Here is a 14338-nt window from a genome sequence, read left to right on the forward strand (position 1 = left end):
TAAAACACTGTTCTACACACATCTCCCCTCTCCTCTAAAATCCGCAGGGGTTGTCCATTCCTTCCCACACCCAACAGAAACTTCTGAGCAGCAGCTTTAAAGCTTTCAGTAAGCTCACTCCCCACTTATTCTCACTCTTCTTTCAACACACCCCAGTTTGGTTGCTCAGTTCCTCTAAAACCAACCTATTCACTATACCTCACTCTCATTTCTCTTGCCTTTGACCTCTAATTCACACCCCCCCTTCTTCCTGGAACTGCCTCCCACTGCACATCTGGCAGTCAGTCCGTCAATTGTATTTATTGAATGCAGCCTGTGTGAGGAGCACTGTACAAAGCGCTTAGGAGAGTGCGATACAACAATATAACAGACGCATTCCCTGCCCACAATGAGCTTACATTCATAGAAATAAGTAAATTACAGATATGTACATAAATAATGGGGCTGGCGGGGGGGGGGGATGGGTAAATGGAGCAAATTAGGATGACACAGAAGGGAGTGGGAGAAGAGGAAGGGAGGGCTTAGTTGGGGGAGGCCTCTTGGAAGAGATGGGACTTCAGTAAGGGTTTGAAGGAGGGGCAAAGTAATTCTCAGATATGAGGAGGGATTGTATTCCGGGCCAGTGGCAGGGTGCAGGTGAGAGATCCGCTGAAAGATAGATGAGATATTTTCTTCTCCCCCTTTTCAAAGCCCTTCTGAAATCCCATTTCCTCCAGAAAGCATTTCCAATTAATCTCTCATCTCCCCACTCTATATTCCATTAACTGCCACCTCAGCACTTCTCCATCGCCCAAGTATATAGGTACTCAGCACTTATCTACATATTTTTATGCTCTACTGCTTCCTGTTTCCTGTAACTTGTTCAGTGTCTGCCTCTCCTGCTACACTGTAAGCATCAAGAAGAGCAGGAATCATATCTTCCTACTATATTGTACTCTCCCAAGAGTGTAGTACAGTGCTCTGCGCATTGTAAGCACTCAATAAATACCATTGATTAGCATGGTTGAAGACAGAGGAAAAGGAGGGCCTAGACAACGAGCAGCTGAAGGTGACAGGGAAGGAGAGATAATGCCTCCACTTGTTTTTAAAAGCTGACCTGCAACGGGCATTCCAGTTTTTGTGTTTTGCAGAATGAAAAGCAAAAACATTTTTCAGAAATGTATTTATTTACACATTTAATGTACATCTTCAGTGATGAAAAAAGGCAACTGTAATCTGATTTTTTTCTAACCATAATGCGACTACTCATTTCAAACTTTTCTATTGAACCTGTTATATCGTCATCAAAACCATCTAGTTGTGAATTTTCTCCCTCCTTTCTGAAACTTTCTCTGAACCTATGCTACAGAAGAGTGAATATTCAATTAGAAATCTGCCCATATTTACATACCACCCAGGGCATATCTTCCCCAGCGGATTATATTTTGACCTGTCAGTGTCGTATGGGACAGGGACTAATTTACGTGTATCTACCCCAGCACTTAGAATAGTGTTTGACACGTAGTAAGACGGAAAGGCTATAAAAAAAATTGTCTGGCCTTATTTATTGAGACATTTTAAGTGAGAGGGAAGGTTTTGTCTGAAATGTCCAGATAATTGAAATCTAAGTGTATATTTTGGCTATGGATTATCTGGATAATCAACCATTCTTAATGAAGATCTGATTATTAATGGTAACTCCATTTTCTTTAGACAAGAGGATTGGTTATTTTCTGTCTAGCAGCTGGAACCCTCAATACCGTGTATTGTGGCTCCTTCTCTCTGAACTCGCATTCACACACACAAACTCTTTGAATGGGTTTTAGGAACCTACTGGCTCCAAACCTCTTCCATAAGCTCCCCTTCGGATGCTCGACAATACGGGTTCTGCCCATTCACTCCACTGCGAGACTGCTCTTTCCCCACGGTCTCCAATAACCTTAAAGGGCATAATGCGGATAAAAAATCACGGGATTTGTAAGCACTTCCTACGTGCCAAGCACTGTACTATGCGCTGGGGTAGATTGGACACGGTCCCTGTCCCATATGGGGCTCACAGTCAAAGAAGAGGGAGTAAATGAAATAGCGTCCAAAAAGGAATTGGTGCTCTCAGTAGAAAGGCACTGAATGTTCCTCGGAAAAGCGAATGGTGCTGTTATTATATATGGATTATGTTTTATTACTATTGTGTTTGTTACAATGCTTACCATGGCTCAAGCATTTTACTAAGCACTGGGGTATCTACAAATTAATCAGGTCGGACACAGTCCCTGTCCCACAGGGGACTCACAGTCTAGGTAGGAGGGAGGTGTGTAGAACGATTTGCATACTTCTGAACTATTCCTTGATAATGAAGAGATATTTTCCCCATCTTTTATAATCAACTCAAAAATTAGGGTTCTAAAAGCAACGGGTCAAAAACATTTGATTAAATGTAATTGTGTGGGCCAAAAGGAAATGGGTATCGCCCAAACGGACAACCGCACCGTCAAATCCTCCTCAACCTGATGGATTTAAGGTAGCCAGTGTGAGGAAGGGTGAATGCTGGATAATGAGACTGATGTAACTGTATGCATACTCCAACTGGAGCCAAGTGTGACGCAACGACATCACACACAGCATTTTGTGAAAGTGTACCCAAGTCTGCCTGAACTTGGGCATTTTCTGAGGGAGATTCCTGACTTTTCCTGTTGAATACGGCTGCCACTTTTGAGCCACAGAACTAGGAGGCAGGTGCTGAGACAGAGGGAAGTTGAACTCTTAAAATGAAAATACCGGCTGTAGAGTCATCTGGTGCCACATCGGTATTGTTCAGGGGGCAGACCAGACAAAAACCAGACTGTCTGGGATAAAACTGGACTGCCCAGATATAAAATCAGATAAGTGGCCACCCTAGCTGGACTCCTTTCTTTCACCCACCACTTCTCACCCATGGATGGGGGCTTGAAACAGGGGTGTTCCACTAATGGCATGCCTCTCACTTTGCCTGCAAAGCTTGTTCTAGCTGTGAAGGTTTCATACTTTCTGTACTCCACCCCAATCTGAGAGTATTACAGACCCTGGAGATAGGTACCCTGAGGGGATTTCACTGATTCTAAAGAGTTGTGGGCATTAGCTCCAGTCAAGCCGTCTTCTGTGACCCCCGGGTTCATAGGGTGTGGAAGTTTAAGAAGAAGAGTTAAATGCTGCCTCAGTAACCCCACTGTCTCCTGCCCGGATCAGTGAGGGAACTCAGATCAGAGTCTGGGGCTGAGGATTTGGAAATCATTCCACTGCCCAATTGCCTCATTTGGCCTCCCAAATATCTCCCATCCCACCTCTCATCTCCTTCCCTGGAGTGCCACAAGTGGAGGGTTCTGATAGGGATGTTTTAAGAGCCAGGGTCAGTAATCTGGCCATGGAAAACGTGTCCAGGGTGTTTCCAAGGGCTGGTTTTGGTTCATCTGCCACAGACTCAGATCCCGATCCCATTCTAGGGTGGCTGCTGTGAAAATGAGGAAACTCAATCACGCATATCAGCGGGCAAGTAGCCAGAGACATCGTGCGGGGCTACAACTCTTAAAGAAGCTCCCAGAGAAACTATGGATTGAGGAGGGGCATGAGGAACACACTCAGAATGGAGAGGAGGGGTGCTATTGTTTTGGGCACAAAATCACCCATTTCTGTCCTTGCAAAGAACTCTCAGGAATGGAAAAAGAGTGCTGTAATTAAGTGTGCATATGGGGAAGAGCGGAGTAGTGACAAGAGTTTGAAGTCATCTTCCTTTAAGTGACATACTGAGGATGAAAAGTCGTTTGAGAACTCAAATGTTTTCCTTGCTATGTCGTAGATATGTTGCAACTAAAAGTTGTTCAGAAAACCATGACAGGCACATGGGAAATGCATCTTTGTGTCCACATCCCAAAGGCTTATTTTTGTTCATTTCTCCAAATTTTAGGAAAACAGTGCAGGGCTTTGAAAAACTAAAAAATGCAGGCTCCTTTTTACAAACCTGCAGAGAAATCCGGTTCTCCAGTGGATGCGGTGTAGGTGGAACTTGTCCGATCGGCCGTCTCGATATAGAATACGGGACAGCTTTTGCAGAAGAACTTGGCGACGTGCTTTTGGAAAAACAGAGAAACGTATCTCCTAAACTTTTCACCCACGAAGGCATAAATCACGGGGTTGATGCAGCAGTGGGTCATCCCCAGAGTCTCCGTCACTTGCATCGCTCGGTCGAGTCTGTTGGAGCTGTCGCAGTTGTTCAGGCCAAAGGAGCTTTGGAAAGTGTTGAGGAGAAGGACGAGGTTGTAGGGGGCCCAGAAAAGAAAGTAAATGAGCATGATTAGAAAAATGAGCCTGACCGCCTTATGCTTCTTCTTCTCGTTCCGACACCTCAGCAGAGTTTTGATAATTCCCGTGTAGCACACGATCATGACCAGCAGCGGCACGGCGAGTCCCAGGATGTTCATCTGGAGAGTCTGGAAAGTCTTCCAAGCCAAATCCTGGCCCGTCGGAAAATAAGTGCTGCAAATGTACCGGTCCTCCGCCTTCTGGGATCTGTTGAAGAGGAACCCGGGAACGGAGGCTAACAGGGCCACGGCCCAGGTGCAGATGCTTGTCACGGTGCCGCAGGAGACGGTTCTGGCTTTTAAAGCGAACACGGCATGGACGATCGCCAAGTACCGGTCTAGGGTCAACAGGATGATGAAAAAGATCCCGCTGAAAAAGCCCAGGTAGTAAACTCCGGAAAAGATCTTACAGGCGGCGTCTCCTAACAGCCACTGGTCTGCCGCGTAGTAAGCCCAAAACGGGAGGGTGAAGAGAAACAGTAAATCGGAAATGGCCAGGTTGAGGAGGTAGATGTCGGTCATGGTTTTCAGTTTCTTGTATTTTATCAAGATCAGAACAACCAGACCATTTCCTGCAAAGCCAAAGATGAACACCAGCGAGTAGAGGGGCGGCAGCAACTGTGCCCCAGTGAGTTGGACATCAATTTTTTGGCAGGGTTCTCCTCCGTAATCGTAGAAGAATTGCGTTGTCGTTAATGGGCCGTCCATCTTGGACGACCTCGTGACTAGAGAAAGAAATATTTGTTAGCCAGAAAGTACCACACCACTCTGCATTGCAAAATAGGTCAGAGACACCGATTTATGGCAGCACTATAAAAAATTAAGCATTTATAATATGTTATGATGGAATCACATGTCATCCCTTGTCCAGTCGATACCCCATCACCACCAGGGAAAGGAGTCTGTCTTTTTCAATTTCCTCTACTCTGCCTACAGTAAGCACCCAATAAACACCATTGATTTCTTACCCATGTTAAAGCGTCCCGTGAAAGGCTTAAATGGAGGTGTTAGGCTGTACTTCCACTCCTGTGGAAATCTGCCAATTTAAAAGACTTTGAGTACCATTCACAGTCCTAGAGAGATCCTTTCAAGAATCGTTCTATTCAAATGACTGTACCCTACAGGCACATACACCCAAGAAGATATAGATAGATGTGTAAGAGTGCAAACCACTTTATTATTATTAGTACTACACAATTACTAATACTCCTCCTCCTCCTCCTAATAATAATAATGATTGCAGTATTTGTTTAGCACTTATTATGTGCCAAACACTGTACTAAACACGGGGGTAGATACAAGATAATCAGGTCCCACATGGGGCATCCAGTCTAAGTAGAGGGGAGAATAGGTATTGAATCCCCATTTTGCAGATGAAGACACTGAGGCACAGACAAGTTAAATGATTTGCCCAAAGTCATGGAGCAGGCACTTGGCGGAGCACTTGGAACAGTGCTTGGCACATAGTAAGCGCTTAACAAATACCATCATTAGTATTATTATTATCTCAGATCTTCAGATTCCCAGGCCTCGTGGCAATAACCCGAATCAGCCAGGCATTCAGGACTTATTTTCCTGTTCTGTTCACACAAACAAAAATCTTTAGCAGTAACTCAACGCTAAATGCCATCACAGACTTCTGTTACCTAAATGGCACCATAACCAAGGATGTTCAGATAAACCAGGCAGAAGAAAACAGAATCAAGGAGGCCAGCACATCCTCAGGGAGATTGTCAAGTGGCGGAGGGGGTGCCTGTATGGTTTTAGGCCCTAGACCAAACTGAAGGTCTACAGAGCCGAAGGGCTACGTAATCTTCACTCTGTGAGACCTGGAGTCCCCACAGAAAGTGCAACATCTTCTAATAGCATCACCTGTAGGCGATCCTGAACATCAAATGCCAAGACAAAGTCACAAGCAATGGAAACCAAAAACTAAATCAGTTTCTTAGCACTGAAACTCTGTTCACCTCAACACAGCTGCCCCTGGGTAGGACATGTGATGAGAGCGAACAAAAGTAGGATGTCCAGCAGCTTTTGTATAGTAAACTGAAGTTGGGAAATTAAAAATCGAGGAGAAGAGTGGAAACACTTGAAGGATGCTGTAAAATGAAGCTCCAGGCTATGTAAAATAATAATAATAATAATAATGATGACATTTGTTAAGTGCTTACTATATGCGAAGCACTGTTCTAAGCTCTGGGGGGGAATACAAGGTGATCACGTTGTCCCACATGGGGCTCACAGTCTTAATCCCCATTTTACAGATGAGGTCACTGAGACTCAGAGATGTTAGCGACTTTCCCAAAGTCACACAGCAGACATGTGGGGGAGCCGTGATTAGAACCCGCGACCTCTGACTCCCAAGCCCGGGCTCTTTCCACTGAGCCACGCTGCTTCTCTGTATCCTAATAAATCCTAGTAATAACAGGATATGTTAAATGCTTACTATGTGCCAAGCACCGTACTGAGTGCTGGGGTAGATACAATATAATCAGTTCCCACATGGGGCTCACAGTCTCCATTTGGAGGAGAGAAAAGGGGTATTAAATCTTCATTTTGCGGATGAGGGAACTGAGGCAGAGAGAAGTTAAGTGACTTGCCCCAAGTCACACAGCAGGTAAGTGGAGGAGCCTGGTTTAAAATCCGGGTCCTCTGGCTCCCAGGCCACACTGCTGCTTCTCCATCTCAGCTAGAAATTGGGAGTCAATTGCTGCAGATGGACACCATAGTACACTGCAATAAAAAAAGAGAATTCTTTTTTTTTCTGAGCAGATCCTTTGTAAGGATAGTGAAACAGGGAGCAGAAGTGAAAATGGCACAAGACGCCGCCAACAAGAAACATGGCAACCTAACCAAGGGCCGTCACTGTGTGTGTACCATGTGTTGGGACTGTAAGTCCTGCAGTGATCTTCTTTTTTTTAAAAAAAGGCATTTTTAAGTGCTTTCTATATGTTAAGCACTGTACTAAGTGCTAGGGCAGATACAGATACATTAGAGAAGCAGCGTGGCTCAGTGGGCTTGGGAGTCAGAGGTCATGGGCTCGAATCCCAGGTCTGCCGCTTCATTCATTCATTCATTCAATCGTATTTATTGAGCGCTCACTGTGTGCCGAGCACTGTACTAAGCGCTTGGGAGGTACAAGTTGGCAACGTAGAGAGACGGTCCCTACCCAACAGTGGGCTCACAGTCTTGTCAGCTGTGTGACTTTGGGCATGTCACAACTTCTCTGGGCCTCAGTTCCCTCATCTGTAAAATGGGGATTAAGACTGTGAGCCCCACATAGGATAACCTAATCACCTTGTATCCGCCCTGTGCTTGGAACAATGCTTGGCATTCATTCATTCAATCGTATTTATTGGCACATAATAAGCGCTTAACAAATACCATTATTATTATTATTATTATTATTATTATTATTATTATTATTATTACACAAGTTAACCAGGTTGGACAGACTCCATGTCCCACCTTGGTGGGGGCGGGGGGGGTGGTCACAGTTGTAATCCCCATTTTACAGATGAGGTAACTGAGGCAAGAGAGGCGAAGTGACTTGCCCAAGGTCGCACAGCAGACAAGTGGCAGAGTGGGGTTTAGAACCCAGCTCCTTCTGATTCCCAGGCCTGTGCTCTTTCCGCTAGATGATACTGTTTCTCACTAGGCCACACTGCTTCCATAGTCTTTCCAGCTACACACGGGCTAGTAAGTGAATTTCACTGTCAGAAAAGCTTCTTTGCGTAACAAAGTGCAAATACTTTATCGATGTATAATTATGTGCAAAATATTTATATATGCAGTGAATCGTATCCGTTTCATTCAATAAATGAATGAAACAGTTCTTCTAGACTGTGAGCCCACTGTTGAGTAGGGATCGTCTCTATATGTTGCCAACTTGTACTGCCCAAGCGCTTAGTCCAGTGCTCTGCACACAGTAAGTGCTCAATAAATACGATTGAATGAATGAATGAATAAATAAATAAATACGATTGAATAAATGAATGAATGAATGAAGCCTGGGGAACCATATGGCCTAGTGGCCAAAGCATAAGCCTGGGAGACAGAGGACCTGGGTTCTAATTCCAGCTCCACCACTTGTCTGCTGTGTGACCTTGGGCAAGTCACTTATCTGTGCCTCAGTTTCCTCATCTGCAAAATGGAAATTCAAATCAATTCCCCCTGCTGCTTAGACAGTGAGCCCCATGAGGGAAAAGTCCCGTATTCAGTCTGATTAACTTGTATTGAGAACAGTGCTTCGCACATAGTAAGTGCTTAACAAATGCCATCATTGCGGTTAGTATTATTACCCCAGTTCCGAGAATAGTCCTTGACACGCAGTAAGTGCTTAGCAAATGCCATTAAAAAAAGATTTGTCCTGAAAATCTATTCTAATTAAGCCTGCTCACGTCTGTTAAGCATGGAAAGCATTTGGAAGGTTTTCTACCTGACCAGCTGAAGTCTTAGCTTTCTTTATTATTATTGTTACTATTATTATGCTTGTTAAGCACTTCCTATGTGTCGAGCACGTTCTAAGAGCTGGGGTAGAAGTGAATCAGGTTGGACATGAAGCAAGCAATTGACGGAGTCAGAATTAGAACCCAGGACCTCCAAATCCCAGGCCCATGTTCTTTCCACTAGGCCACGCTGCTACTCCTCCTGGAACATGAGCTATTAGATCCATTCTCAAGAAATCTGGTAGCAGAAAAAACACAAAAACTAGTTTAGGATTCACCGGGCTGGGGAGAGGAGCTGGATTTAGAAACCAGGAACCTCATTCACTATTTATTCCTAAAGTAGAGTGAACCACAGAATGTGGAACTTCACAGATTGTGGGCAAGTCACTTCACTTCTCTGGGCCTCAGTTACCTCATCTGTAACATGGGGATTAAGACGGTGAGCCCCCCGTGGGACAACCTGATCACCTTGTAACCTCCCCAGAGCTTAGAACAGTGCTTTGCACATAGTAAGTGCTTAATAAATGCCATTATTATTATTATTATTATTACATCCTAATCGCATTAAGATGCCTCAGTGTTAGAACGAGGGTGACCAAAGAGCTGATGTTGAAATGAAGAAGCAGCATGGCTCTGGAGTCAGAGATTGCGGGCTCAAATCCCTGCTCTGCCACTTATCAGCTGTGTGACTCTGGGCAAGTCACTTAACTTCTCTGTGCCTGTTACCTCATCTGTAAAATGGGGATTAAAACTGTGAGCCCCTTGGGGGACAACCTGATCAACTTGTATCCTCCCCAGCGCTTAGAACAGCACATAGTAAGTGCTTAATAAATGCCGTTTTTAAAAAAATGAATGATTTTTTCCAGGAAATCTGTCTTGGGCTGATAGATACAGATAAGGGCATCTAGATTGTGAGCCCATTGTTGGTTAGGGACTATATCCGTTGCCGACTCATACTTTCCAAGCGCTTAGTACAGCACTCTGCGCAGAGTAAGCGCTCAATAAATACGACTGAATGAATGAATCAGCTCTTTACTTCATACAAGCTATATTTTCAGGAATTCAAGCCCACACAGGTTTCACCTCTCCTCCTTGCATAAGGAGGACACTCGCCTTACCCACTTGAGTTTTCGTGCATGAAGGGCTCTCTCTAATCTCTTGAAAAAATCTTTAGGGCCTCAGAGAACCAGCCGGTCACTACTTGCAGCTATAATAATAATAATAATGATGGCATTTGTTAAGTGCTTACTATGTGCAAAGCACTGCTCTAAGCGCTGGGGGGATACAAGGTGATCAGGTTGTCCCACGTGGGGCTCACAGTCTTATTCCTCATTTTACAGATGAGGGAACTGAGGCTCAGAGAAGTTAAGTGACTTGCCCAAGGTCACACAGCAGACATGTGGTGGAGTGGGGATTCGAACCCATGACCTCTGACTCCAAAGCCTGGGCTCTTTCCACTGAGCCACGGTATGTAACTGAGAGGCCCAGCTGGGCTCTCTGAGTAGAAAAAGCTGTACAGGTGCAAGGGAAGTCAACAGGCAATAATCAGGAAAATCATCATTACACACATATTCTCTAATTCCTCTTTATCTATTTCCTGTCTTTGCAGCGTGGCTCAGTGGAGAGATCGCGGGCTTTGGAGACAGAGGTCATGGGTTCAAATCCCGGCTCCGCCAGCTGTGTGACTTTGGGCAAGTCGCTTCACTTCTTTGGGCCTCAGTTCCCTTATCTGTAAAATGGGGATGAAGACTGTGAACCCCCCGTGGGACAACCTGATTACCTTGCAACCTCCCCAGCGCTTAGAACAGTGCTTTGCACATAGTAAGCACTTAATAAATGCCATTATTATTATTATTATTATTACAACCTGATCACCTTGTATCCCCCCAGCGCTTAGAACAGTTCTTTGCACATAGCAAACGCTTAACAAATACCATCATTATTATTATTACATAATCCAGGCTCAAGGCCATGTGGACATCCCCCCTCCATTCTGAACTTCATAGAGAAGTCGTATTCATCTGTCATTAGTCTGATTCTCATGACTTTATCACTGGGTGAAAACAGTACCCAGATGTTACTTTCAGGTCCTAGAACAAATTTGCAGCCTCCAGGGATCAGGACAAATCGGTTGCCTCAGAGGCAGGGATTTTCTGTCTTCTAGGTCCTGTAGATCACCCAGTCTAGGCAGAAAAATGGCCATCTGTCCCCCTCAACTGTCCTCCACCCTGACTTGAAGTAGAAAACTGCAGCAATTTACCAGAGGTGGTCATTTTTCCCTAGAGGCCCATTTTGCAACAGGGCTTTCCAGCCACAGTTCATTTTCATTCGGAAAACTCTGCAATCCTGTGCAATTTTTCCAGCAAAATCTTACACTTAGCTCTGCTAAGCATTTCTCAATCTATTATTTTCCTAATTTAATCCACTGAACTCCGCTGTTGAGGATATTAATGAGTTCAACCCCAAATGAGGCTGCCACACACTCCCCATTCTGGGTCTTTCCCCATCTTGATGATTTTTTTTTTCCACAATAATTCTGCAGACCTCTTGGCTGTAGCTGCACAAAGCTTTTGAGTCACACTTACTCTATCTTGTGTAAATTAGTAAAAAGAGTTCCATAGCAATAGATAAAACAGGCACTTACTCACCGCCAATGTTTCCTCCCTAGGAGACACAGATGCCTTTAATCTTCTCACCAACGAAACAGTGCAAATCAGTAGCTTGTGACAGAAAAAAGGAAATGTATGAGGGGGGCGGGGAGTAATGAATAAGTGTTTTACGATTCTGTAAAAAATAGTTCTTTATTTTGAAAGGCATAAAAGTTGTTTAAATACGTGTCATCTTTTGAAACACCTACCAGGAATCTTCCTTACATTGATTTAATTTCATAATCTGGCCAATAATGACAGACACTCCAGTGTCCCTTGTTTACACAACCAAATGCCTGGATTTTTTGAATAATACTAAAGACAAGTGGGGTGATTCTCCAACTCTGAAACCTCTCGTCCATTTGGGTTGCAGAAACTTTTCCCCACTTTTCCAAAAGATTGACTTTTTGACTCTTACAGAGGAAAAATATAAAGTGGAATTTTATAGTGAAGAATTCAAGTAAACATCTCGTATCTTCTTTCCCTGCCTTCGGTAGGACAGTGGATTTCTTCATGGAGTTGTGATTCTCATTCTAATTTCTATCAATTTTATTTATTAAGAGTTTACTGTGTGCAGAGCATTGTACCGAGAGCTTGTACAATATAACAGAGTTGATAGACAACTACCCTAACCGCAGTGAGCTTATAGTCTTGAAGAGGAGACAGACATTAATATAAATAAATTTCGGCTATGTACATAAGTGCAATTTTCCACAAGCCCCTTGAAAGTCTTTTTAAAGTTTTTAGGTCAAACCAATATTTTTGGGTCATTTTTCATTCCCTTTCTATTTGCAAATATTTTCAAGAGAAGCAGTGTGGCTTAATGAAGAGAGCACGGGTCTCAGAGTCAGAGGAGCAGGGTTCCAATCCCTGCTCAGCCATTTGTCTGCTGTGTGACCTTGGCCAAGTCACTTAACTTCTCTGAGCCTCATCTGTAAAATGAGGATTCATTCATTCATTCATTCAATCGTATTTATTGAGCGCTTACTAAGTGCAGAGCACTGTACTAAGTGCTTGGGAAGTACAAGTTGGCAACATATAGAGACGGTCCCTACCCAACAGTGGGCTCACAGTCTAGAAGGGGGAGACAGACAACAAAACAAAACATATTAACAAAATAAAATAGAGTAAATATGTACAAATAAAATAAATAGAGTGATAAATACGTACAAACAAATAATACAGGGGTTAAGCCTGTGAGCCCCTTGTGGGACCTGGACTGAGTCTAATGTGGGTATCTTGCATCTACCCCAGCACTTAGTACAGTGTCTGGTACATAATAAGCCCTTAACAAATACCATTTAAAAAAATCTGCCTCTCCCTTTAGAATAGAAGCTCGTTGTGGGCAGAGAATCTGTCATTTCCTTATGTGACACATCGTAAATACTAAATAGAGAAGCAGCGTGGCTCAGTGGAAAGAGCCCGGGCTTTGGAGTCAGGGGTCATGGGTTCGAATCCCGGCTCTGCCAATTGTCAAGCTGTGGGACTTTGGGCAAGTCACTTAACTTCTCTGGGCCTCAGTTCCCTCATCTGTAAAATGGGGATGAAGACTGTGAGCCCCCAGTGGGACAACCTGATCTCCTTGTAATCTCCCCAGCGCTTAGTACAGTAGTAAGCGCTAAATAAATGCCATTATTATTATTATTATTATTATTATTACTTAGCACGGTGCATTACCCGGTCAGAGCTCAGTAAATATTGTTACTATTATTACTACTCAGTCAACTTTGTGGGAGGAGGAAGACAGATGGGGGCAAGGTGCCGTTCTGTACAGGAGAGAGTGACTTGGGGTCCTCATTCCCCAAAGCAGCTGCGCGTCAAGCTGGATGCATCCTGAGTGCCGCACTGCCTCAACCACAAAGGAGTCAGTCAATCAATTGTAATTATTGAGCTCTTACTGTGTGCAGAGCACTGTACTAAGCACTTGGGAGAGAGTGTATGTACATATTTCGTTCATTCAGTCGTATTTATTGAGTGCTTACTGTGTGCAGAACACTGGACTAAGCACTTGGGAAGTACAAGGTGGCAACATAGACAGTCCCTACCCAACAGTGGGCTCACAGTCTAGAAGGGGGAGACAGAGAACAAAACAAAACAGATTAACAGAATAAAATAAATAGAATAAATATGTACAAACATATGTAGAGTAATAAATATGTACAAACATATATACATATATACAGGTGCTGTGGGGAAGGGAAGGAGGTAAGGTAAATATACATATTTATAATTCTATTTATTTTTGTTAATGATGTGCATATATCTATAATTCTATTTATTTATAATGATGCTACTGATGCCTGTTTACTTGTTTTGCTGTCTGCCTTCCCCCCTTCTAAACTGTGAGCCCGTTGTGGGCAGGGATTGTCCGTATTTGTTGCTGCATTGTATTTTCCAAGCACTTAGTACAGTGCTGTGCCCACAGTAAATGCTCAGTAAATACGATTGAATGAACGACTTAATGAGAGTACAATCTAATAGACACATTCCTCATCGGAGAAAGAGTGGGGATGTCGGTGGACTGTCAGGTATGAAACTGGCCGGGCCTCTCAATCAATCAATCAATCGTATTTATTGAGCACTTTCTGTGTGCAGAGCACTGCTTGGAAAGTACAAGTTGGCAACATATAGAGACAGACCCTACCCAACAGTGGGCTCACAGTCTAAAAGGGGGAGACAGAGAACAAAACCAAACATAATAACAAAATAAAATAAATAGAATAGATATGTACAAGTAAAATAAATGGAGTAATAAATATGTACAAACATATATGCAGGTGCTGTGGGGAAGGGAAGGAGGTAAGATGAGGGGGATGGAGAGGGGGGCGAGGGGGAGAGGAAGGAAGGGGATGTCAGAGAGTGATCTATGAGAAACGTGAATTTTGCTCCTCTAGGAGCCTCAGAAGTTGTGTCCTCGATCCCTTTCCTGTCA

General features: G+C 43.8%; 1 protein-coding gene across 1 annotated transcript; it reads right to left on the minus strand.

Moving 5' to 3' along the window:
• Positions 1 to 1250: 1250 nt before the first annotated feature.
• Positions 1251 to 5018, minus strand: LOC119946717 (C-C chemokine receptor type 5-like). The gene has a single exon (XM_038768133.1). It carries the CDS (start codon positions 5016 to 5018, stop codon positions 3963 to 3965), a length of 1056 nt encoding a protein of 351 aa, XP_038624061.1. The 3' UTR covers positions 1251 to 3962.
• Positions 5019 to 14338: the final 9320 nt, after the last annotated feature.

The sequence above is a fragment of the Tachyglossus aculeatus genome, chromosome 2 (genome assembly GCF_015852505.1).
Source record: "Tachyglossus aculeatus isolate mTacAcu1 chromosome 2, mTacAcu1.pri, whole genome shotgun sequence".
NCBI classification, from domain to species: Eukaryota; Metazoa; Chordata; class Mammalia; order Monotremata; family Tachyglossidae; genus Tachyglossus; species Tachyglossus aculeatus.

What these genes read in the sequence shown, in the direction of transcription:
- LOC119946717 (XM_038768133.1), bottom strand. Translation starts at nt 5,018, where the DNA reads ATGGACGGCCCATTAACGACAACGCAATTCTTCTACGATTACGGAGGA.